The sequence below is a fragment of the Cryptomeria japonica genome, chromosome 11 (genome assembly GCF_030272615.1).
Source record: "Cryptomeria japonica chromosome 11, Sugi_1.0, whole genome shotgun sequence".
Classification (NCBI taxonomy): Eukaryota; Viridiplantae; Streptophyta; class Pinopsida; order Cupressales; family Cupressaceae; genus Cryptomeria; species Cryptomeria japonica.
Genome location: NC_081415.1, coordinates 716,851,452 through 716,877,197, shown reverse-complemented (window position 1 = coordinate 716,877,197; position 25,746 = coordinate 716,851,452). Strand labels below are relative to the sequence as shown.

General features: G+C 36.8%; 2 protein-coding genes across 2 annotated transcripts; both read right to left on the bottom strand.

Annotated features, from left to right (window-relative positions):
• Positions 1-759: 759 nt before the first annotated feature.
• Positions 760-1,849, bottom strand: LOC131061357 (uncharacterized). The gene is made up of 2 exons (XM_059214824.1): positions 1,654-1,849; positions 760-1,564 (listed from the first exon to the last, which is right to left on the bottom strand). The coding sequence occupies exons 1-2, from the start codon at positions 1,847-1,849 to the stop codon at positions 774-776; spliced, it is 987 nt and encodes a 328-aa protein (XP_059070807.1). The 3' UTR covers positions 760-773.
• A 9,736-nt stretch (positions 1,850-11,585) lies between these two features.
• LOC131860411 (uncharacterized) lies at positions 11,586-13,692 on the bottom strand. The gene is made up of 3 exons (XM_059214823.1): positions 13,506-13,692; positions 13,166-13,404; positions 11,586-12,437 (listed from the first exon to the last, which is right to left on the bottom strand). Exons 1-3 carry the CDS (start codon positions 13,690-13,692, stop codon positions 11,916-11,918), a joined length of 948 nt encoding a protein of 315 aa, XP_059070806.1. The 3' UTR covers positions 11,586-11,915.
• Positions 13,693-25,746: the final 12,054 nt, after the last annotated feature.

The following is a 25,746-nucleotide window of genomic DNA, read 5'->3' as shown; positions in this document are numbered from 1 at the left end:
TATCAATAATGCTTTCTAGCAAGAAAATTGAGGTCCTTTAGACTTCACACCCTCTATTTGTGTAGAGTATAAAGTCCCCAAATTTTAAACTGAAGCCTTGAAGGAGCTTAGTGTGTCATTTTTTCAGGCTTCTTTCATGCCAACTTATTCTTCTAACATATGTCATGATGATGATTGAGGTGCTTTAAACTCTGATCCAGTTAAGACTAAGAGTCAATTCTCTCCTCTTGACATTTCAACACCCAGTAAAACTTCTACACTTGATTGGGAAAAAGATCATGGAGTTGGTTTCAAAATTCTTTCTCAACATTGGTACAATGAACATGGTTTAGGATGTGTGCAACTAAGTTTAGGATATTTTTTTTAGGGTGAATATTTTTTTACACTTTAGTCTAAAAATGCATAATTGTACTTATACCACTTGATTGTTTTGTGTAAGCTTGAATCTATGTAAGAAAGCACATGATTAACATTCAGGGTTTGTTATCATAACATTTGAGGTTTGCTTTCATTGGTATTTAACTCATTTGCATAGTTCATATGTATTTGATATTTACATTAATTATTATATACCCGATAAAAGAACCGATGAAGTACGATGTGTAAGTAGTAATTGAATGGAGCGTAACGGATGAGATTACTTAAAACTGAAGGTCTTATTGAGAATTTTATTTAGCGGCCAGAGTGGTCAGTGGCCATAATACATAAACGAAACTAACTCCATAGGACATAAATATTGGACCTCGTCATGGGGTTTACTGGTGCAAATCTATCTATCTCCGGCAAACCATGCCGCGCCCACCAGGTCTCCCTGCACAGTTGAGACCGAGGACGGAGAAATCGTTGTTATTGATGTTGATGTTGCCTGAACCGAATCGGGCAACCTTGCAGTCAGTGGCAAACAGATTGCTCGTCACATAGTTGGCTTCACCTCCCACCACGGGCATGGCCACACCCAACTTAATGGGGCTCCTGTACTCTGTTCCGTATGTCTGTCCAAGCACACCAGTCACATCGGGGCTGAGAGAGTAGAACTTGAAGCTCAGCTCCAGATGGGCAAAGCAATCGCCGGACTCGGAGGTGATCCCGTAGTTGTGGATTCGAGACTCCTCGGGAGTGATGGGTACAACGCGGGCTGTAATCATAAACTTTTTCTCCACTTCAACCGTAACGGCATTAGTGGTGTCAGATCGAACGATTGTCAAGTTGAAGGGAGAGAGGGAAAGCGTGGCACCCTCCTGGTTAGGAAGTTGGATCGTTTTGCCGTCCAAGGCAATGGCCAGTTGGTCAATTGAATCATCCCAGGAGGACACCTTGTTGGCTCCTAGGAACAGCTGGTGATTGCCGCCGAAGAGCACTCCAATGGACTGCACCCAAGTGAAGTCTCTTCCCATTCCTTCGCCTCTCTTGCCGATGAAGTGAGCATTGATGTGCAGGTCTGCGTCCGACACCAAACAGAAGTTCTGGTCTTTCTTACCGTGGAAATAGAACATGATGCCATCTCCTCCTATGAATCGAGGATCCTGGCACACGCCTCCGGGCTTATTGCACGGTGCACAGTAATATTAATATCCATCCAAACTTAAGTATTAGTATTTTCTCAATTTCAATAATAAAACCTCCCAACAAACAGATCAAATAATGGATACTTACGGCAAACAGGGCTGCAAGTTTTGCAGTCCATGACGCAGCTATACGCACAATGGTTCGGACAGAGATGCTGCCCAGGGCAGCTATACTTGTAGAGCTTGGGAGGGCACTTCACCTTCTTCGGATTCTTTGCAAACACGTCGTTTGCACTCAGCAGCGCAACCATGCAAAGTGCAGCGATGAACATCTTTGAAGCCATTGCGACACGAGTATAGTTATGAGTCGCTATTCGAGGAAAATGAATGTCATATCATTTGCTTTTATAGCCAGCAGATTAACTGGTCCATCATTTTGCTTCATAAAAGGGCGACAATCCCCACAATCTATGCAGCTTCCACGTTGTGAATTGCTTCATCTTAAATGCTACTACATCGTATTATGGTTTAATATATGCTTTTACTCAGGCAAATTCTGAATTACTTCAACAAAATATTGAAGCAACGAATATGTAAAAATGGAATTGTCCGGTCCACGTGTATTGAGAGCGAGTTCCAAATCGTGCAACGTGCAATGTCAAGCCAAAATAATTTTACTATATATCGGTGTGGAACTTGGTTAAATGAAACAATTATGTGATTTTATGATTCATCCATTTACAGATCTTATTATTTACAAACTCAGACATGGGAAACTAAATTCTCGAGACGTGCAAATGTATTTTATTGCAGCCCACAAACTTCGGCGTCTTGCTAGTTTTATTTATCTACATTTATTCTTTAAATTATTACTCTCCTAACCTGAAACAATATTTCAATTAATTTCTGTCTTCTTTCCATCTCCACAAACTCAGACTTCAAGGTCGAGTTTGTGGTTTCTAATGTTGCCAACCTGTGCAGTAAGTTCAACGCCACCCACTAGGCTACCACAAACGAAAATAAGTTGAGATATTCATGGTGAAATATTGATGAGATACAATCAATAAAAAATAAGAATCAATTAAAGTTCACAACAACCAAACATATAAGATGTTCAACTTAATTTTTTTTATTTCATTTAGTGAGATCACTATTTTTTTTTTAGTTCATCTTTTGGATTTAAGATCTTTAACATTATTTATTCAATGAATTCTATAAATTTATGTCTTTTCATTAAATTCTATTATATCTTTTTTATCTACCTATCTACATATCTATAACCATATCCTATACATTCTTAATTTCTCGTCTTTCTCTTATCTCTTTGTTACCTATCTTAGATAATTCCATCCACCTCTGGACATTTATTAATATATTTCATGCAAATAAAATAACAAATATGACATCAAATGAAAACCAATTCAACACTCAAAACCGAATACATGCAAACCTCAACCTCAAAATGATTATATATGGCTTTTTGATAGATGCAATATGATTTCTTGTCAAACCAACACCATTATTGTAAATTTGAGATATTCGGTGATTCTCATATGGAATGAGAGACCTCCAATTTATAAACTTTTCAAGAAGGAAATCGAGGGCTAAGATGCATTCGTTAATGTATAGCTAGGATTTGAAATTATGAAGGCATGGATTGAAGTTGTATTCATGGGACTAGTGACATGATTCCCTATTCATTGGAAGGGCGAGGAAGGAGTTTGGTTTGGCTTCTTGAGAGGAAAGACAAGTTCAAAGAACATGGGTGTGCTCTTGAAATGCTGGGAGCATCGAAGGAAGTAGGATAAAAAGACATGAGAAAAGATGGATCAAAGGAGATAGAGATGATGGAGGATGGATGAGAATCATGCTATAGTGGTATATAATATACCTTGATTTGGTATTATACTTGATATTATGGACCAAGTTATTATGAACGTGAGTGACAATGTGACTAGTATGTGATAAAAGTATCAAATACAAACATATATGCCTTATGACACCATGATATGGAAGACCATGATGTCCTTGTTGTAATATGATGCAAAGACCATGATAAATATAAATAATGATAAAATACATAAGCAATGACAAAATATGTACAACAAATAAAAAGAAAACCATGATTATGCCCCCAGTAAAGCAAAAATTGATTGATTGATAATGATGAGCATATAAAACTTAATGATTAGAATAATGCATATCCCAAGGATTGTGTTTTCAATTGATTATGATGGCATTCCTTCCCAATATAGATGTTTCTTTTCTATAGGACATCTAGCCTCCAATTGAACCCATGCCTCTCACAAGTCCTCTTTTTCTTGGCGGATAAATTATCTTACTGAACATATTTTGATATTACAAGATGATTCTTGATTTAGAGTCTTCTAAGCCCTGTTGTTGTGTTTTGGCCCAATTCAAATTTCACTTTGACAATTCAGTTATTGTTGGTATTTAGAATTCCTTTATTGTTTCTCCAATTTCTATTTTCTAGAATAAATCTTCTTTTGAGAATAAAATGATCAATATTGGGATTAAGGTTTCTTCTGCTATTTTTCCTAATGCTATTTGTTAGACCGCTTTAGAAAAAAGATGGATTCTTCTAAGGTTTATAATGGGTTTAAGGATTCTTCTATTATTTATTTTGATAAAGTCATTATCCTAATGTTGTTGTGAACTTTCTCATTGTACTTCTTCTAGCCCACCTTCTTTTATTGTTTCCATTTTTAGGGTTGTTAATGAGGTTTTGATGTTTCCTTCACCTAGGTATTTGTGTGTTAAAGACAAATTTGCTTGGATAGTAGTAAAATGAAGGAAGAAAGGTGTCAAGTTGGCTAAGGTTGTTCGTAGTTCACAAAGAGAAGAAAGATGTAAAGGTTTTCCCAATCCTAACTTTAGTTACCTCTTGGGTGACTCTCCTATTCCGTTTCTATAGGAGCCTTTTATTTTTTGATGGTTTGGTTCTGATTTGTAAGGGTTGGGGCCCTTCCCCACCTATATTAATCAAAAACATATTATATAAGTTACAAATTATATTAAATTGCCACTTGTCTCATTTAAATGTTAGACTACTTACTTTATAACTTTATAATGATGGATAGCTCAAATAAATATTAAAGAAAGAAATGGTTGGTCTATATTGAAATAACATTATAATATCCCTTGCTACAAATTAAAATCAGATTTGAAAACTATTTCTAGTTTGAACTTTAAATTTGGAAAACAGTGAAATCACGTATACTAAAAAGTTTACAAGAGCACATAAAAACATACTAGAAAGATGGTGAGGTGTAATGCCTCATCACACATCAATATAACAACTCATAAAACATATAGCTTTATGTCACCACAAATTCACCTCCAAAAACTTGTAAGGTGCCATTATTCTAGCTTTTGATGAAGACCCGAGTAGCCCTAGGGTTATGGTTGTGAAGTTTTTCGATGTAGGGCGTAATCCCTCCACTCGAAACTTCATCCCAAACCTCAGTTTTGTTACTCCATTTCTCATACAAAGTGGGCCCCATTCTATTTTGATCACCACCCATATTGGACCTACAATCCGGTCAGTGAGTTCACTACAAAAAGCCACTAGACCCCAAAATACAACACAAAACAAAAACGAAGATTCTAGACTTGGCAAGAAAACAATTCTTTCCTTTCCCAATAACGTAATGATAGGGACATATCATCCCATCCTTCCATTTATGTGAGATGTACAACATAATAAATTATTAGACAACCCCCAAATGAACACGATCTTTTATCATCATAAATGAGGTTTTTAATTTCAATGGGGATAATATCATGGGTCCCCCACCACTTAATACTATTCTGCTTAACTCCAATATTGGCCAGGCCATAGGTCACTTTATTTTCTTCCCAAAACACATGGGAGGCGTTGATGTTATTATCAAAAGATCTTAGCATACTTAAAGTGTCTTTGATTAAGGTCTTTATAGTCCAACTAGGGATTTGTACACCACAAAAGTAGTTAACAATATTGAGGGAGTCACTTTCCAGCCATATTTTCCTATAGTTCTCTTTTATAGCCATCTTTATACCAATGTAGGCAGGCATAGCCTTAACATAGTGGTTTTTTTTGGGTTCCCAAAGGGAGTGTCACCACTAAGACAAATCTACCATTGTGATCATGAGCCACTCCCCCACAACCAGTAGGCCCAAGGTTCCTCTTAGCTACCCTGTCAATATTTATTTTAATCCATCCAGAGGGAGGATGTGTTGTTAAATTGTTATCCATTATTCTTGAACACATAAAATATGTAATAGAGGAGCCTAATATTTTAGAGTATTCATAGATCTTCTGTAAATATATTATAATATTTTATTTTTTAATTCTACATTGAGTGTTGATGCTTTTAGAACATATAATTTTCTTTCTCAAAATTTTACTAAGATATATCTTGTATAATCTTATGATATGCATTTTATATTTACATAAATTTAGCTCATAGGCAATATTACGTGAGAATTTCTCACTAGAACTCAACTCCTCAGGTTGGTTTTTCTCAAGTCGGGTTTTTTCCTTGGGCAGTTTTGTTAACTCATCCCTGGAAACAATAAGCTAGAATGATGCAAAGCGAGCAAAACCAACACCAATTATTTAAAGTAGAGGAAATTAAATAGAATTGAATACGATTTAATCAAATCCCTGCATCGTTCCATTCGGGTGGGAGTCCGAGGCAAGGATGCCCAAGCATCGCCATGTTTATCAGATTCACCACCGCATTGGCCTTTGAAATCTCCGGGGAAGATTCCGGCTTAAAATTATCTCTAAAATTTGTGTCGTCATTGGGTGCCTTATACTCTTAGGAAAATGACATTCCTTTCTATATATTATAAAAAAAGTTTAGGGCATGTTCATCGAGTGCTTTCGGTTTAAGATTGTCATTTACTTTGACTATAATATCAGTATATGTACTTTCGTGCCCAATTTTAAATTTTGCAATCAAGAGGGTAGCAGACAACTTTGCAAAGCTTCGACAAAAACCTAGGGTTTCTTTTCCTCTCTTTTTCATATTTATGAATTCTGTGCAGGTAAGAGGGAGAACAAACGAAGGATGCGGGTGTCGTCGACCTTTCTTCCTTTGTAATTTTTATTTTTGTTCAATTTTTGATCACCTAGGATATTTAGGGTCTAGGGCTCAAAGAAATTTTGCAAATAAAGTTTTAAATTCCATTCTGAAGTTGCCACATGGGGAGAATGAAGTATTCAATATGAAATTAAAATATTGCACCATTTGTTCCTCGAATCAAAATATGAATTGTAGAAATAAAATGTTTGAAAGCTCAAATTTTTGAATTTGATGTTTTGGAATAAGTCAACTTTGCACATAATTGATTAATTTTGATTAAGTTGTGAAGTGTGAAACATGGCCAAATAGAATCATATGTATAGAATTCTTGAAGCGACAATGGTCTTAGTAGGAAACTTATTATAAGTGCTTAAGAGGAGGAGCTTAGAAGTTTGCAACAACCGCTTAAGGTTTTTATGTCGTTTTCTTATCTAATAGCAACTAACATGTGGTGTTGTCTTTTTCATATAATAGCTTTTAGAGAAATGCAAAGAAAACACTGGGGTGAAAGTGGATAAAAGAGGAATTATATTTGATTTTAGTTATATTTAATTATTTTTTTTTTTTTTTTTTTTTTTATAAAGATAATTATATGTTCGTGCATGTTTTTGTTGGCAAAACTATGAAAGTTACACCAAATATTCATGCATTTAGGAAGTAGGTTGTTTGGAAACAAAATCTTGAATTATCAATCACCCTCAAGCTATCTATGACTAGCATACATATATTAAATAATAATATATATAAAACACACTAAGAGATATCCTTTTTGACACGTTTATTTTCATTTGCTTACCTTCTTTCATTTAAATCCCTCTTCAATGCTTCTTATCAATACTTCACTATGCATTTAGTATAATTGTGTGGTTCCTCCCATTGTTAACTCTTGCCCTTCTAATGTTGGCAAGTAGCAAAAGAGACCTTCATACAAATGAAAAGGTGGGATAGATACATTAGTTAATAAATTATTGCCTTATTTTTGTATTTGCATGATCAACATTGTAAGCCATAGAGCAGAGCTTTCTTAGTAATAAATTGCTGCTTGCATATTAATTACTAGAGGTAACTTCACACTCCAATACTTTGTTGGGAATGATCAAGGGTATTTTTGATGGGTTTTATTGATTGTATTCTTTGAATATTTATTGAGGTTTATAATATCTACAGTAGATCTCCCTAAGGAGAGCAATTTTAAAAATTCTGAGTTCAAAAAAGAGAAGATTCATGCAAGAATGTTTTGTGATTGTTTATTTGTTATGTTGTGGGAGGAATTATAGAAAAGGTTTCATTCATTGGGGACTTGATTTTTATATTGTAATTGTAAGCAACATTTCTGCTTACAAAAGATAGGGCATGCCTTCATGTTTTCTTAGATTGTTATTATATGATATATACAAATATTGAAGTAAATGTGTTGATTAGTTTGATGTGGTGACTGGTTAAAAGCTCTATTAACTATATTAGTCCTACATGAGCATGAGTGTAGGAGAGAGTATTTGAAAAAATAGAGGCTTCCTTTTCTTTTATGATTTAGTGGTTCATTTCTTTTCCAATGTTTTAATTAAGAAATCAACTAGATTTAGAAAGTGGACAACATATTAGATTTATTTTGATACATGCAGTGTCCTTTTAATGGGTTTTCTTTGAACTTTTTTACACACAAGAAACAAGAGAAACCTATGTTTTGTTGTGATGAATTTTTGATGGTCTAGGTGGGCCATTGCTCATCACGGGAGATAAGAGTTATCACGAGTTATTATTCATAAAATATAAAAAATTATGTAGTTGAACTTGAAAACATATCATGAAATACATAATTAAAGGAAAGGTAATCTAGAAATAAATTAAATTTTTTGTGCTAAATAAATTAGTTAACTGAGTAAGTATTAGGAGTAAGAGAGATAGTGCAATAAATTAGTTAAAATTATAATAATGATAATGATATCAACATTAACAAGATGATGGTTCTAGGTGGCCTTTGCGATGCAAGGGATGTTGCAGAGGACGACGGTGAAGGAGAAGATGATGATGACAGATGGTGGTTGGCAGTCGGTGTTGGGTGGGGATTGCTGGGGTTTGAGCCTTGGACTGCATGGCCTCTTCTCTCTCTCTCTCTCTCTCTCTCTCTCTTGCCCTCAACTGCTTTCTTTTCCCATCTTCAGTTGGTGGTTGTGGATGGTGATGGAGGTGCTTGCATTGCTCGTTTCCTACTTGTGGCTGCGGACGATGTTGGTGGCAGTGCTATTTCTACTTGGGGAGGTGCTATTCTCTTGCTTTGGCTTTGAGATGGGGTTTTTGCACCCCACGGTTATGCCTTACCCTTTGTGGCTTTCGACTGTGGTGGGTGTTATGTTGTGGCTAGGGTGTGGGTCTTCCTGGTTAGTGATGTGGTTGTTCCTGGGGTTTTGGTGGCTGATGATGCAAAAGTTGGTGTTGTTGTGGTAGATTTGGTTGCTTTGGACGAGGTGGCATTTTTTGTGGAGTTGTTGCTATAGATGGAGGCTTCTGTCACCGATGTTGGTTTTGTTGCGATAGATCTGTTCTCTTTTGGTGTGGTGGTGGTTTCTTTTGGATCCTGGCACATGGATCTGTTGGTAGGTGTGGTATGGGTGCTCTTTGTTCCCTACTTCCCCATCTTTTTGAATGTCTCTATTTCTTTTGAGGCAGAGGTTTTTATTTTTCCCCCCTTGGTCTGTGCTTTATGGCCTAGATATTGTGGTGTTGTGTTGGGGTTTGTCCTTCTCTTGGAGGCTCTATTGTTGGTTTGGTCAGATTTATTTTTTCTTTGACCATTTGTGGTCTTAGTCAGAGGCTTCTGTATCTCTTGGTCTATGCTGAAGATTTGTTGATGGGTTTCCATCTCTTCTCTAGCTATGGTTATGCTTGTTCTATTTTTCAGTTGGCCTTCTTCATGCAACTTTGGTTTTTTCTGGCTTGCCTTATTGAGGTGGCTCTATCTTATTTTGAGGTGAATATGGATATTATTGGAATTAACCTTTCTCCTATTGAGGTGGAGTTTGGCTCGGTGGTGAAGGTTTGGTTTTGTTGGTGGGAGACTGTTGGTACCCTATTTTTGGACTATGTGGGAACAGAGGTTGTTCTTTTACTCTGTTCGCTCCTTTATCATCTATTGAGGTGGTGATTTTGGAGGGAATTATTTGCTCTGCTCTGCTTTCTCTCAAGGCCAAGGTTATGGGAGCCATTCAAAAACCCATTGCGACGGGTTCTGGGATCCTTGTAAAACCCACCCTTAAGGTTGAGGGAGCTTAAAAAAACCCTATTTTGTGTGTCTTTCTAAGGCACATTCTAGATGTCAGTAGTTTTCCTGCTACTAGTGTTTCTTGAAACTGCAGTTGGGAGGTTGTGGAAGCCCTGATGTTTAGCTGTGAGCGAGTTGGTGAAATGAATGTTGTTCTATGCATGCTGCTTCCTGCACGGATCAATCTAAAGGATAAGGTTGTGGGAGCCATTTCCCCTATGTTCATGTTTATTTAATTCTTATGGGATGGATTTGACTTCTTTGTGCCACCAGTTCTGTAATGTCTTATCTAATTTGTTTGGTTGTGACTGGGCTACTATTTGTCTTTGTTATATCTTTTAGCATTGTTCCTTTGTTGGTTCTGGATCCATGAAAAATCCAAGGGTTTCTGGTCCCTTCAAAATCTATTGTACGAGGATTTTGGTCCCCTCAAATCTTTTTTACCCTAATAAAAAAATTTAACACGAGGTTAAAATTGGCTCATAATACAATAGAAAATATGAAAAAGAGGAGTGTAAAGGTCATTTGAATGAATCATTTGATGCCTTATTTATCTCATCGTATTTATAAGTTTCTCATTAGATTACTTTCTATTCAATTTTGAAGAAGAAATAAGGTATATGAAAGAGGTAACCATTCAGTCTAGAGCATAGTGGAAGCAAAGCTTGGTCAAACTTTAACAGAGATCAAACTTCTCTTTAAAAAAAGAGCCAAGTATCGTTTATCCTCATAAGTTATGAAAGTTTGGAGAGAGTTAAATGAGTATCTGAAAAGACAAACTAATAAACTCCTCACCTCATAGTACGAGGAGAACATTTAAAACAAAATGATTCTCGATTTTAGGCTCCATTGAATGCATTTGACAAGTATGATAGACTTAAGGAACATTGTGATTGGTTTCAGTGTAAAGTGGGTGTGAACAAACATTGAACTATTGTAAAGGGACCCTCCAATTAGGCATGTAGAATTTTATTGTAATCAAGAGGTTAGATGATCCCATCCTCAAAATAGAATGTATATTGTAGCAATATCGAGATTTCAAAGAAAGATATTCTTGAGGCTCTAATCATTTGGACCATAGATATGATATGTTGATATCATCTTTGTTAGGTTCTTATTTACTTCCTTTGTAGAACTATTTGGTGCATCAATCCATAATGCTTTTTCATGAATTATGTAAACCAATTTTCTTTTTATAGGGATCTTGAGAAATAATTTGAAGGATTAAGGATTGGTAGCTGATAGGGCATTTTCCCTTGTAGCTCATTGGTTATGAAACTTATGAGACAAACATATTTCATTTTTATTTGTTGATTAAAGTTTATTGTGGCATATTATAAATAATTAGAACTACTAAATTGAAAAAACTCTATGGACTTATTATCTTTTATACCAAAACACATAATCTAATATATTTATTTCAAGATATTATCTTATATAATAAAATTACTATTTAAAATAATATCTTATATTGTATTCTTTGATTTGTTCTCTCCAATATATTATTTAATGTATATTTTACTATTGACGTAAGCATTGCACTTTCTTTAAGTGGAAGTGCTAGTTATTATAGTGACACCGATGATCTTTTTGATAATTGTTTGTGAGATCCAAGCACTTCCAAGAATCTGAACTATGCCTCGAAGCATCCCAAACTCGAATACATGCGCACACACACTTGCACACCTCTACACAACAGAAATCTTTACACACAATTGGCACACAATGTTAAGGCAAATACATAGCTTTATTGATTATAAGAAATGTCCCGTGACTCAATCCATAATCAATTTCAACTCTATTGTTGATAACTAGCCTGGGTACTTCCCAGAGCACCTGATTACAAGTTCCAGCCCCTAGGTTCACGTTCACACGGTCACACGTTCACTACCCCATAAAAGTACCCGATGCCAGTACGATGTGAAAGTACTAATTGAATGATGCTTGATAGATATCAGATTAATTAAAACTGAAGGTCTTATTGACAATTTTATTTAGCGGCCAGAGTGGTCAGTGCCCATAATATATAAACGAAACTAACTCCACGTGCAAATCTATCTATCTCCGGCAAACCATGCCTCGCCCACCGGGTCTCCCTGCACAGTTGAGACCCAGGACGGAGAAATCGTTGTCATTGATGTTGATGTTGCGCGAACCGAATCGGGCAACTTTGCAATCAGTGGCAAAGACATTGCTCGTCACATAGTTGGCTTCACCTCCCACCACGGGCATGGCCACACCCAACTTAATGGGGCTCCTGTACTCTGCTGCGTATGTCTGTCCAAGCACACCAGTCACATCGGGGCTGAGAGAGTAGAACTTGAAGCTCAGCTCCAGATGGGCAAAGCAGTCGCCGGACTCGGAGGTGATCCCGTAGTTATGGATTCGAGACTCCTCGGGAGTGATGGGCACAACGCGGGCTGTAATCATAAACTTGTTCTCCACTTCAACTGTGACGGCATTAGTGGTGTCGGATCGAACGATTGTCAGATTGGAGGAAGAGAGGGAAAGCGTGGCACCCTCCTGGTTAGGAAGTTGGATCGTTTTGCCGTCCAAGGCAATGGCCAGTTTGTAGAAATTCTATTGCAGTCACTGATTATTAATCTCCTATCTCATAAAAATTATTTAACTGCTGAAAATAATTTTACAGCTGAATATCGAAAAATAACACAACTGCAACTTCACTAAAAATACGGAAAGAAATAAACAACACAAGGACACAATATTTTTGGACAATCGTCCCTGGAAAAACCCCTAAGGGAAAACCAGTTCTATAGATGGAAAATATATTAATCTTCAGCAATATAAGAATTACAAAAAAATTCCTTGCCTCTTACTGGCAGAACTCCGACAAACTCTTAATATCTCCTGCTGATATCCTCCACTGCTATATCAACGCTACCACTGCGCCTCTTGCTAACACTGCAAGACTATTTGCTATCACTGCAAATTCTTTTCAAGACTTCTTGTTTTCCAAATGACCCATGACCCCTTTTTATACTACTCTATTGGAAAACCAACGACCGAGATTAATTCAAACCAACGGTTAAGATTAAGACAACTCAATTAACCAATAACTAATTTTGGCTATGAGGTGTCACCTAAAAAGAGCCACTATTAAATAACAATTGTTATTATCCTAACAACACTTGTTTGACAAAAACAACCATTTTCTAATTCTAGGTCAGGACGAACAGCTGTCTAAAACTACCCATAACTAATGCTGTTATTTCTGGGTAAGGACGAACAGCTGTCCAAGCTACCCATAATTAACACAGTTGGTCAATTGAATCATCCTAGGAGGCCACCTTTTTGGCTCCCAGGAACAGCTGGTGGTTGCCGCCGAAGAGCACTCCAATGGACTGCACCCACGTGAAGTCTCTTCCCATTCCCTCACCTCTCTTGCCGATGAAGTGAGCATTGATGTGAAGCTCTGAGTCCGACACCAAACAGAAGTTCTGGTCTTTCTTACCATGGAAATAGAACATGATGCCATCTCCTCCTATGAATCGAGGATCCTGGCATACGCCTCCGGGCTTATTGCACGCTGAACAGTAATATTAATATCCATCCAAACTTAACTATTAGGTTTTTCTCAATTTCAATAATAAAACCTCCCAACAAACATATGAAATAATCGATACTTACTGCAAACAGGCTTGCAAGCTTTGCAGTCCATGACGCAGGTACGCGCACACTGGCTCGGACAGGCATGCTTCCCAGGGCAGGTATACTTGTAGGGCTTGCCATGGCACTTCACGTTCATCGCAAACACGTCGTTTGCACTCAGCAGCGCAACCATGCAAAGTGCAGCGATCAACATCTTTGAAGCCATTGCAACACAAGTATAGTTATGAGTCGCTATTCGATGAAAATGAATGTCATATCATTTGCTTTTATAGCCAGCAGATTAACTAGTCCATCATGTTGCTATATAAAAGGGCGACAATTCCCACAATCTATGCAGCTTCCAGGTTGTGAATCGCTTTATCTTGAATGTTAGTACATCGTATTATGGTTTAATATATGCTTCTACTCAGGTTAATTCTGAACCACTTCAAAAAAAAAATTGAAGCAACGAATATGTAAAAATGGAAATGTCCTGTCCACATGTAGTTAGAGCGACTTCCAAATCGTGCAACGTGCAGTCTAAAGCCAAAATGGTTTTATTATATATCCTAGTCGAGCTTGGTTAAATGCACCAATTACGTGATTTTAAGATTCATCCATTTACAGTTCTTATTATTTGCAAACTCAGACATTGGAAACTAAATTCTAGAGACGTGTTAATGTATTTTATAATTCACAGAATTCAGCCCACAAACTTCGGCGTCTTGCTAGTTTCATTTATCTCAATTTATTCTTTAAATTATTACTCTCCTAACCCGCGACAATATTTCAATTAATTTCTGTCTTCTTTCCATCTCCACAAACTCAGACTTCAAGGTTGAGTTTGTGGTTTCTGAAGGTTGCCAACCTGTCCAGTAAGTTGAACGCCACCCACTAGGCTACCACTTGTTCATATCACGCTTTAAATAATAGTTCTTAGATCCAATTTTGTAAGTAATTAGTGTTAAGGTCTATAATGAATCATACGTTACGTTCATTTGTTTTTGGGATAATCTTAAAAACATAAAATATGTAGAGATATCTTTGGGCTTATTTTGTATAATATTAATATATATAAGCTAGTAGTAGTTACGATGCAACATAGAAAACATAAATAAGTTATTATATAATTATATAGTATTGTATTATTAAATAGAATTATAATAGTATATAATAATATCATTATATTATAGTTATATTAATTATTATATATATTCTAAGGTTGGAGTTAAGTTTAGGGTTAGGTTATGGTTACGTTATGGTTAGGTTTTATGGTAAGATTAGATTTAGGGTTAAGGTTAGGTTAAATTAAAGTTAGGGTTAATGCCAGGTTACGATTAAGGTTACTATTGTAGGATAATGTCACATACCATTTTTATCTATATTTATTACAATTATTAAATTAGGAAAATGATATATTTTATGTTTATGAGGTTGAAATAGAAATTAAATTGAAATTGGACTTGAAATGAAATGAAAATTTAAATGCAAATGAATGATTTAAATTCTTTTATCGTGAAAATTGGGGATTGTCATATTGCTAATGAACAATCGAGTGCAAGTGATTGTGGATGAAGGCGAGAACTTGGTTCAGATAGAGTTGTTTTAGCTTTTTGAATTCAATATAGAGATAGAATCTCAGACACCACATTAGATTGCATAGAATGCACTTGCATGAACAAATGTTTTAAATGACTCGAAATAGAATGTTTGATTTAATATGAATGCTGTAATCCTACATGGATAGTTATTGTTGATTTCATTATTTTAAAGATAGATTGGTTTTAGTGTTTATCGATTATGTGTGTATTTTGATGTTTGTTTTAATATACACTGTATATGCAGATGGAGTAATTGTCTTCCAAAAGAAATAAATGAAGTATAATGTTTATATTCCATCATTTTAAACAAGTGCCACATAGTGGCTAGTACTCACCATTTATATTTGTAATAGCAACTGAGTATTATTTTCTGCAAACAATTAGCAAATAGAAAATATTAATAATTTTGCAATTGTATCTTTAACTGAATCCTAACCCTAATTAAGTTGTAATCTTACTTGAACCCTAACTATAATACTAATTAATTGTTAATTATAAATTTAATTGAATCCTAAATTTAACATAATAATCCCTACCCTAAATTGAACACTACTCTTAATCCGTTTAGCTGGAGGTGCTTCAATTGCTAACCTTTGCTGAGCAGGGGGTAATTGCATAGTCTTGTTCCCATAGCCCAAAGACTGGTTTGTATTCCTTCTAGGTACATCTTGATAGGGAGATGGGTATGAGGTACTAGCTTTAGGCAACTGTCTTTTAAGAGTAATCACATCATTCATTAGTCATTGGATTACAGGGTCAGAAGAAGTTGAAGGTTGAGCAATGGGTGTCTGTACCTCTCTTTTCCATTTACCTGCCGTGATTAGATCATCTTCTAACTCAACTACAAGTGTTTTAGTGGCATTTAAATCTACAACTCTTTGCCTGCAGATCAGGAAACCTATCTCTAAAGGCATAGAATTGATAAAGAAACACTTAAGATTATCATTTGAGGGCTTTTGATTAGTTGGAATTTTATGCAAGATCTTATCAAATTTTGCTACAAAGTCCCTCATAGATTTAGGAATTTATTTCTTCAACCGGGCTAATTGAGTCGAGAGAGAATGTTCATCCTCAGCCACTTTGAATCTTGCCTCAAATCTTGTTTTCAGATCTTTCCAGGTTGTTATCACACTATTTGGTAAGTGATAAAACCAATCTGCTGCTATTCCAGTTAGTGTCTGGACAAAGAACCTCACAAAAACATCTTCATGTTGAACCACTATTATCCCACAAGCCACATTGAATGCATTCAAGTGTTCATCAATGGTGATTTTTCCATCCCCACTAAATTTTGGCAAGTGATCCCTAGCACCTTTGGGTAAGGGATTGAGATTTAAACCTATGTTCAACGGGCCTACAACAACCCACCAAGGATTATTTGCTACCATTGGAAGTATGATATTGAGTGGATTCGGGTTGATTATATTTGGTAAAGCAACACCGTGCAAGGTCAGAGCTTGACAAACTGAGGACACAGGTGATGATGGTGATGGGGAAGGAGGCCTACTTCTTTCCCTTCTTTGAGATGAAAAAGTGGGTTCAAAATTCAAGTTCTGTAACTCCTGAAAGACAGAATCAAATACCCCTTCCCTTCTTTGGGACCTAGTATATCTCCTTGACTCCAGTCTTGGAACTAGGCAACCAGTCTTATAATTCGACTCCCCAAAAGAGTTGCCAAAAATCTATTGTTAAACATATTTGTCCCTTTCTTGAAATCTTAACAATTATCTTCTTTAAACAAAATATGACTCTGTTTCACCCTTTTAAAAGGAAACAAACTACCAACAATTGGATGAATTAATAAAAATTCAACCTTTGCATTAGAGGGCAGCTCCTCGTATGATTTGCAATGAATTTATTATACAAATGATATGCTAATACTTTTTACCAGAAAGGATTGAAAGGCTTCAAAATTCATTCATCAACACAAATAAACGCCTTCAAAACTATAAACATAGGAATTTTTTTGAAAGAATATTCAAAGGGAGTTCATAGACTCTGATTTACAAACATACTCGCTGAAGAAATTCAAAACAAACCAGAGGCGCAACAAATACTGATGGTTGACCGATACTCTCTCATGCCTCATAGGGAAAGGGGGATCAAGCAAATCAATACAATGTGAGTTTTCTAATAACTAATAATAACCATGAACTGAGGAAAAATACAGAGATAACTAATCAGAAAATTACAATCATGCCCATAACAACTTTCTCAAGAAAGAGTACGAATCTCCAAACACACAGATTCAAAGATTGCGTAACACATTATTTCATTGATAATCAGTCATTGTATTTTCCAAACAACTCATATGAGAAATCAAAATATTATCTGCTGCTCCTAAAAATCACAATTTTCGGAACCCCTACAAAGACAAGCTTTTTAGCTTAAATAGCCACCAAGCCCATAGTTTTTACATAATCAAATTATATTTACTTTCATCCAAGTGAAATAAACCATTTGAAACAACATAAAAGAAAACTAAATTAACAACCACACGGAGGCTGGCATTTCATCTTCGGATCAGCTAGGCTTTCACCATGGCAGAGGAGGTTACAGATCTGTCCTACTTTGCAGCAGAACCATGCCACTCCAGGTGTGATGCCAAGAAGTTCATGATGACATGGAAATTAGGCAGACCAATGTGTAGGATTCTCTGCTTCCACAATTCTTTGTCCATGTTTACGTGTGCAACTTTCACCTTGTGAACCGCTAAATGGTCTGAGCAAACAATGAGCATCGATTCAATCCTTGCCACCTTTGAAAAGTCATCCGTGGCCAAGGATTTTGTCGTCTGAATGAATTGGATCCTCTCTTGAAAAATATCTGTCATGTCTGTAGCCTCTTTAATTGTCTTGGCGCCCTCCTTCATGAGCTGAATAACGATACACTTAAGGTCTTTCTGCATCGTATCGATCAAGTTGGTCAATCCTTTGAGCAACTAAGTGGATTCTTCATGACCTTGCTTGATGATGGAATTGCGCCATTCCACAAATTTTTTTGACACGTACAACACATTATCATCCAAGTTCTCCACCGGTTTTTCAGCCAGGAATTTCATCACTCCATATTTCTGAACATCGTTCATCTATGCAAGGACTGCTACCCACTTAATCCTTTCTTTCTCCCAGGTGGCCGTTTCCAATTATAGCTACTTGCTCACGGTTTCAACATCTTTATAAAATTTTACTAGATTAATAATATAATCTGATCTCTATTGTATAATAAGGTCCAACCATTTATTGAACATCTCTGCCACTACCCTATTCCTTTGAACCTGATCTAGCATTTTCTGATTGGTTGGAGATTTAGGGTCGAATGACACTGGTATTTGTGATAATGGTTGGGGGTCTAAATTGTGGATGACATTGATGTACTCAACCATCTAGGTAACAACTTGCTTCAGTTCTCTTTTTTCCTTCTCATCTTTCCACGTTCTTGAAATTATCCTCTTTGTGGAGGATTCTAAATGCCTAACATCTACAACCCTTGAAGCAACCCCCAAATCTATTTTTTCCATGGTAAAATCCTCCTCCATAGCCTTGTCTGCATCTCTTCCTGGAATTGGTTTGGGCACTTCGGCCATCTAGTGACCTATTGTTTCATCTACATCAAGCATTGCTTTTGTTTTGAGTTTCTTTGGCTTCAACAGTTTCCCCAAACATCTACTAACCATGTCCTCCATTGGGATTGTAACTGGCACCACACTCCGTTTTTCCCCAACAACAACTTCCAACCATCTTGGTGTGATTACAGGTTCCTTAGGTGGTGGAGTTGTCTGTGTGTCTGGTGAAGTGACAATTACCAAGGTGTTCATGGGATCTTGTCAAATTTCCTCTTCCTTATTTGTGTCCATTTCCTGCATCTCGGGCTCATCTTGATCCCGTGAATCCATTGTTTGTTCAAGCTCCTCATTGGGGTCCAAGTCTACAACAACCTATTTTTGGACGGGCTCCCTACTCTTCTTTTTGCTCCTGGACTGAGTTTCTCGAGCAACTGTGAGACCAGATAGTGACCTCTTTGACCTTCTAGGTTTAATTTTCTCTACAACGGGCCTTGAAACACAAGCAACATCAGCAATTTCATTAGTGGAAGAAATAGGGGATTGAATCATAATGTGTGAATCAATTCTTGGTTCATGTGAGGACATGTGAAGTCCCTCCTTGAACTTCTAGTTCCTCAACCATCTATCTATTCTCCTCACAACATTGAAGGTTCTAGTTTGGATACTATCATCTTCCTTTTTGTTCCAATCAATTTCTGGAATCAGTTTTCCTTTAACCTTGGTATGAAACTCAGGATCTAAAACATCCCCCTCTGTATCTTCTAATACACCAGATATATTAATTGGAAGCCTCATGGTAGTTATCTGTTGCAAAGTGAATATGGACCACAGTCTCTTTCTTAGTTCATACTCATCACTGCAGTTCTCCCAATAATCCTCTATCTAAGGTTCATGACAAAAATTACTATCTACATTTAGGTTCTCCATTGCATAACCCCAACTATCAACTTTCGCCTTGCCCAATATGGTTGTAGGTTCATCTTTTTGAACTCTAGTTCCAGGTTCAAGGCAGTTGACACAGACTTACAACTATAATATCTGAGTTCAACTAGGAATACAACTCCAAACTCGCCCTTTTCTCCTAATCTTTTATCAATGTGGGCCAATTGCCTGCTCACCTCTATAAGCACGCAGATGTCAAAAGCATACTTGGGCAACTTGAATGGTTGGCCCTCAAAGCCACCTACCTGTATGTAAGTAAACCAGGGAAATTGAATAAATAAACTTCCATATATACTCACAAATTCCATAGGTTCAACAAACATCCTCCTATTTGCATCACCCTGGAGCTCAAAGGCAAGTCTTCCCGTGAAGACTCCATTCCACCTGTCAATCTACTCGACATATCTCTATTATTGTAACAGGGGGTAATAATTGTATACCCTCATTCCATGAATCCAGGGTTCATTAGGTAGTCCAGGCCAATCCCTTGTGAAAGCCAAAATGTAGAAAATATAGGAAGACATATAAAACCCTGACATCCCCACAAATTTTCTCAATCCTTCATGAAGTCTCTCCGCGATTACCTAAGACCAATCTAGATATTTGTCACCGGATAGAACCACTTGGATGAAAAAGTACATCCAATCCTCCTAGTAGAAGGAATGTGAGTTCCCCTTTACTCTGTTCAAAAGAATAACAATATCCCGCACCTCTGTGATGAAGTTCTCTTTGGTTAGGGCTTGGGTAACTGTGATCTTCCTTTCTGAATCTTCAAGAGCCAATTCCTAGCAATTACGCTCCTGTACTTTCTCTTCTATTATGAGAAATAGGCATATGAATTTTGAATAGTCCAGTCCTCATACTCATCTTTGTGCAGAATACCCATTGCCGCTATTACCATTTCTCTATTAATACTGGTTGGCACCTTACCATCGCTAGTTCTGATACATCTATTCTTAGAGTCATATCTATTCATGCAAGCCATCACTAAATCTGGACACGGTGCTACAAGCGAGAACACATCAGCCTCCACAAGACCACTTTTAACTATTTTCTCCATTAATGTACCGGTCTGAGGGTTCTTAGTTCTTTCCAGAAAATCCCCTAAATCTACATGAACCAAGGATGTGTCTTCTAATTCTGGTAAAATACTCACTAGACATGAGGTCCGACCAAGCTTTGGCAGCATTGGCCTCATACTGCCTATCTATACTTTTAAAAAAGAAATTCTAAAAAAACAAGGCAGTATCCTACCCTAACAATTCAGAGGTTTTCCTTTTCTATAATCCTCAGAACTCAAAAGAAACATAACTTAGGAGGAATCGACTGAACTTACCCGTTACCACCATGAAAACTGGAAATTCTTCTGGAGAACAGAGCTGGTTTTACCTTCGGCGCCTCCAATTTGCTCAAGAATGGCAGATGCAACCTTCTCAAATATGAAAATAAATCTATACACATTTCCTTCAATCAAACAGGTAAATATCTATAGAGCCACACACACTTCATCATGGTTTACCCAAGCGTGCGAAGTAACGGTGAAATGACAAAAATTAGACACCTTCTTAATTATCCATCACTTCCACACAAGTAGTTGATGTTCTCATGATTACTTTCCATATTTAGAGTTTTAAATTGCTGAATAAGGGAATATTCCTTCTTGTTGTGCTGCTTTTATTTCACTAAAAAGCCTTAGAGTTAATTTTGAAATGAACCCATGAACCTTGAACCATTTGAACCTCTTGACAAAAAGTTCAACGGTTCAAGTTCATTCAAGAGATATAACATTGAGCAAGCGGCACACACAACAACACCAGGAACGAGTAACAATAAGGACTATTAAACATGAACCTTGAATATTTTGAACCGCTTGAGATTTGGTTCAAGGTTCAAGGCTGCATATCAACTTAAAACGTATGGACCCACGCTCGTTAAATTACGATACATTTCCGCGACTCACAAAAGGCATTTTGAACCTTGAACCTCTTGAAATTTGGTTCAACGGGTTCAAAACTTCAAAGACCACAAACAAAAGTGCACTTGAACCTTGAACCATTTGAACTTTTTAGAAAGAGTTCAACGGTTCAAGTACAAGGGAAAATAAATGACCCGACGAAAGTAAAGGCACAAAAGACAACCCACGAGTATGAATACTTAAAAGAGAAAAATTGCGGGGGGACTAATAGATCCCTAGGTGAAAACTATTGGAATTATGTGATCACATAGTACAATGAACCTATAGAGACTCTTACTTCAAAGCAGATCAAGGAAAGGCAAGATAATACTACTGCTATGGATTTGATTGTCAGCACTCATTCAGATAATTAATTTGTCGAGGTACAAGGTTTAAAAATAGCTTTTCAGATATGGAATAAGCTGAAGAAAGTCTATGGGAGAGATCCCCATGTTCAAAAGGCCAAATTAGATAGCCTGAGAGGAAAATATGATGAGATGAGGATGCAGGAAAGTAAAAATATAGAGCAGTATAGAAAGAGGATAAAGGATGTAGTAAACTCCATTACAAGTGCTAGTGGAAAGCTTGAGGAGGATGGTGTGGTTAGCAAAATCCTAAGAACCTTGATACCACAATATGCAATAAGGGTCTCTGCTATCTAGGATCTCAGATCCTTGGGAATAGTCAATGTAACTCTTGACCGACTGATTGGTAAGTTGACTGCTTTTGAGTTGAGTAATTATGACAACAATGTACCAAAGATTGATGCTGGTTTCAAAACATCCATGATGCATGCACCAACAAGGAGAAGGAAAGAAACCGACAGTAGTTCTACTACCAGAATTGGTCATTCCCATGAAAGTGACAATCCGCTATCTAAGGAACATGAGTAAGATGAAATTGAAGCTCTATTGGCAAGAAGATTGCCAAGAGGTAAAGGAAAATACAAAGGTAAACTACCCTTAAAGTGCTTCTCCTGTAATAAGATAGGTCATATTTCTTCAAGATGTCATGACAATGATAGAGATTGGAAAGATAATTTCAGAAGCTTTGTAGGACAAATGCATCAAGAATTTGAGATGTCCATGATTGATGAGATAAAGTTTTTTAATTGGCCTGCAAGTCTCTCAATTAAAGAATGACATCTTCATTAGTCAGACTAAGTACATAAGGGAAATTCTGAAAACTTTTGGAATGGGAGATTGCAAACCTATTGGAACTCCAATGGTTACAGGTTGCAAGCTATCTAAATATGATGAGGTTGAAGAAGTGAATGAGATACTTTATCGGTCCATGATCGGTAAGTTACAATATGCAATACATAGTAGACCTAACATAGCACAAGCCATTGGTTTGGTTGCTAGATTTTCTACAAATATGAAAGAGACTCACATGATGGCAGTAAAAAGAATATTCAGATACCTAAAGGGGACTGATGAGTATGGTCTTTGGTATCCACATAAGGGAGACTTTAGTTTAAGTGTCTTCACTGATTCAGCTTAGGCTGGAAACATTGATGACATGAAGAGCACCAATGGAGGTGCATTCTTTCTCAGAGATAGGATTGTATCTTGGACAAGTAAGAAAAAAAAACTATATATCTCAATCCATAGCCGAGGCTGAGTATGCAACTGTTGCAATCAACTGCACACATATAGTTTAGATCAAGCAATTGCTGGAAGGAATACAAGAAAAAGTTGTTGGATCGGTAGTGATTCATTGTAACAACACCTGTGCCATTGAAATATCCAAGAACCTGGTGATGCAATCCAAAACGAAGCATATAGCCATCAAATATCACTATCGAAGGGAATAAGTTCAAGAAAAGGAAGTGATGTTGGAGTACATATCGGTCTGTTCTTTGCTTAGCTGATGGACCTCTTATGTGCTAATCTACTCACCGCTACCCGATCTACTTACTGCTTACTGGTCTACTTACTGCTTGCAGGTTTGCTCACTGCTTGCTGGTCTAGTTACTGCTTGCCAGTCTACTCACTACTTATCCCATTTACTTATTTCTTAGCCGATTGACCTTAGTATCCTAGTCTTCTTACTACCGATGGATTGTAAAGACTTAAGAGATGATGTTGCCAACAATGACAACCATATCATTAACCAGTCATACAAAAATGCATCACAATGCCAACAAACTCCCCCTTTGGCATTGGTGGCAAATACTACAAATAACTACATGATTCTAGCCCCTGTTGCAGACAAGATTCCAAAATTTCCAAAATTCCCCCTTTTGTCCATCAATGGCAAAGACTATCCAAAAAGATTTATCAAAATAAAGCAAAAATCTCTTTGAAGTTTTCTTGAGCCACTTTCAAGGAAGATTCCCATGAAGATTGAACTTGTTTCATGGTGGTGAAGTGGCCATGCAAGACTGCAATGAAGACCTCCATATCATCCACTATCTTACAGTTAGGTTCATTTATTAGGCGTTCTGCTTCTTTAATGTTTAGTTGCATGAAATCAACAATTGGTGCTAAATAGCACTGGAGCTCTAACAAACTAAGACTTCTTTTGTCTTCTTCATCTTTCAACCTTCTGATTTCATGATTTAGCATTTTGACTTTTCCAGTAAAGGTTGATGTTGAACTGATGAGGAGATCAAAAGAGCTCACCAGATCATGAATTTCCTTTTGAATTTGATTTCTTTTATCTTCTAAATCTTTGATTAAAGCAGAAAAGATTGAAGATTTCACCAGTAGTTGACCAACTTGTTGCAGTATATTTTTAACTTCTTCTGTTCTGGTGGAAAGAGAAACTTTTCCAATTGTTATTTGCTCCATTAAGTTATCTCCTCACTTTGTTTCATATTGCCTTATTGCAACCTTCTCCAGATCGGTTGCCTCTGAACTGATTGCTTTAACAAGAGTAACCATTTGATCAATAATAGGTGCAGTATCATCAACTGCAATGTCCAGTATTAGATCAGAGAGAATTGTCTTGGAAGAAGTGAGAATTCTTGCCTTCTTTTTCTTTCCTCTCAGTTTTGCCTTTTCAGCTTGGATTTTCAATTTTTTTGAGACTTTCATCAATTGCTTGGGGGTCATTTTCTTTATATCAATGACCGAGTCTCCTTCTTCCTCCTTTGTTTCAACTTCCTTTTCCACACTCTCAACTTCTGAACTAGCTGCTATAATTATTCTTCCCTTCTTCTCACTTTCAATTTCCAAAGCTAACTTCCTCTTTGCAGGAGGGGTATCCATCATTGCTTTCTTATCCTCTACTTTCTTCTCTTCCTCTTTTCCTTCCTTTGCCTTCTTCTCTTCCTCTTTTCCTTCCTTTTCTTTCTTCTCTTCCTCTTTTCCTTCCTCTATTTCCTTCTATTCCTCTTTTCTTTCTTAAGAGAGAATAGGATTTGGGGTCAATAAGTTTATGTGAGGTGTATCCTCATAAGGAATGTCTTCAACTATCACTTCATCTTGATCGGGAAGCTTAGTTTGATCAGCTTCCTTCATCGATGAGGTGTGAACCAGTTGTTTGATTTCCTTTGTCAGATTGGGGATATCTGTCACAACATTTCCTATGATGTCTTCAACTATGAAAGTATCAAAGTTGTTAGTGTAGTCATTTTCCTTAGCTTAAATCCTTTGTCAAGGGTAGCTGGACCTTGGTCCTATTTTGTTTCCTTTTCAATTTCTTCTTCAGCTTCCTTTTACTGGTCCATAATTTTCTTCCACAAGGCAACACCTTCAGCGTGAACTGCTTCAAATTCACCTACTACTACTCTCCCAGTTCTATTCCTTATTTTGAAATGTTGAATGCATGCTTCAACCACTAGTGAGGCTTGATCAAGGTCTAAGTCATGCTGCACTTCCATGAGTGCTTTTATTCCGAGTTCCTTTTCAGTAGCTAGAGCTGTCTTCCATCTCCCTTCAATTTGATCTTGCAAATCTGATGGGATTATGCCATATAATTCACTAAGAGTCCTACAAAAATTGTGCAGGTTCAAGATTGGGGCTTCCTCAATTTTCCTTTTGTCTTCTTCAATACTGAGGGAATATCTCCTTCCAACACCAGCCATACCTCCAAATTCTTTTATCCCATACACCAAATCATCAACTATTGGGGATTTGTTCCTTCCACTTCTTCTAACCTCCTTTATTTCCACATTTGATGGGGTGTCAGTGACATCACCTTCTTTCTCATCCTTTTTAAACTTTGAATCACTCTTTTTCTTTCTCGTGTAAGTCATTCCTACCGGTTTGT

What these genes read in the sequence shown, in the direction of transcription:
- LOC131860411 (XM_059214823.1), bottom strand. Translation starts at nt 13,692, where the DNA reads ATGGCTTCAAAGATGTTGATCGCTGCACTTTGCATGGTTGCGCTGCTG. An exon ending in AGCTTGCAAGCCTGTTTGCA is followed by an intron (nt 13,405 to 13,505) that starts GTAAGTATCGAT and finishes ATTACTGTTCAG; the next exon opens with CGTGCAATAAGCCCGGAGGC. An exon ending in TGTTCCTGGGAGCCAAAAAG is followed by an intron (nt 12,438 to 13,165) that starts GTGGCCTCCTAG and finishes TGACTGCAATAG; the next exon opens with AATTTCTACAAACTGGCCAT.
- LOC131061357 (XM_059214824.1), bottom strand. Translation starts at nt 1,849, where the DNA reads ATGGCTTCAAAGATGTTCATCGCTGCACTTTGCATGGTTGCGCTGCTG. An exon ending in AACTTGCAGCCCTGTTTGCC is followed by an intron (nt 1,565 to 1,653) that starts GTAAGTATCCAT and finishes ATGGATATTAAT; the next exon opens with ATTACTGTGCACCGTGCAAT.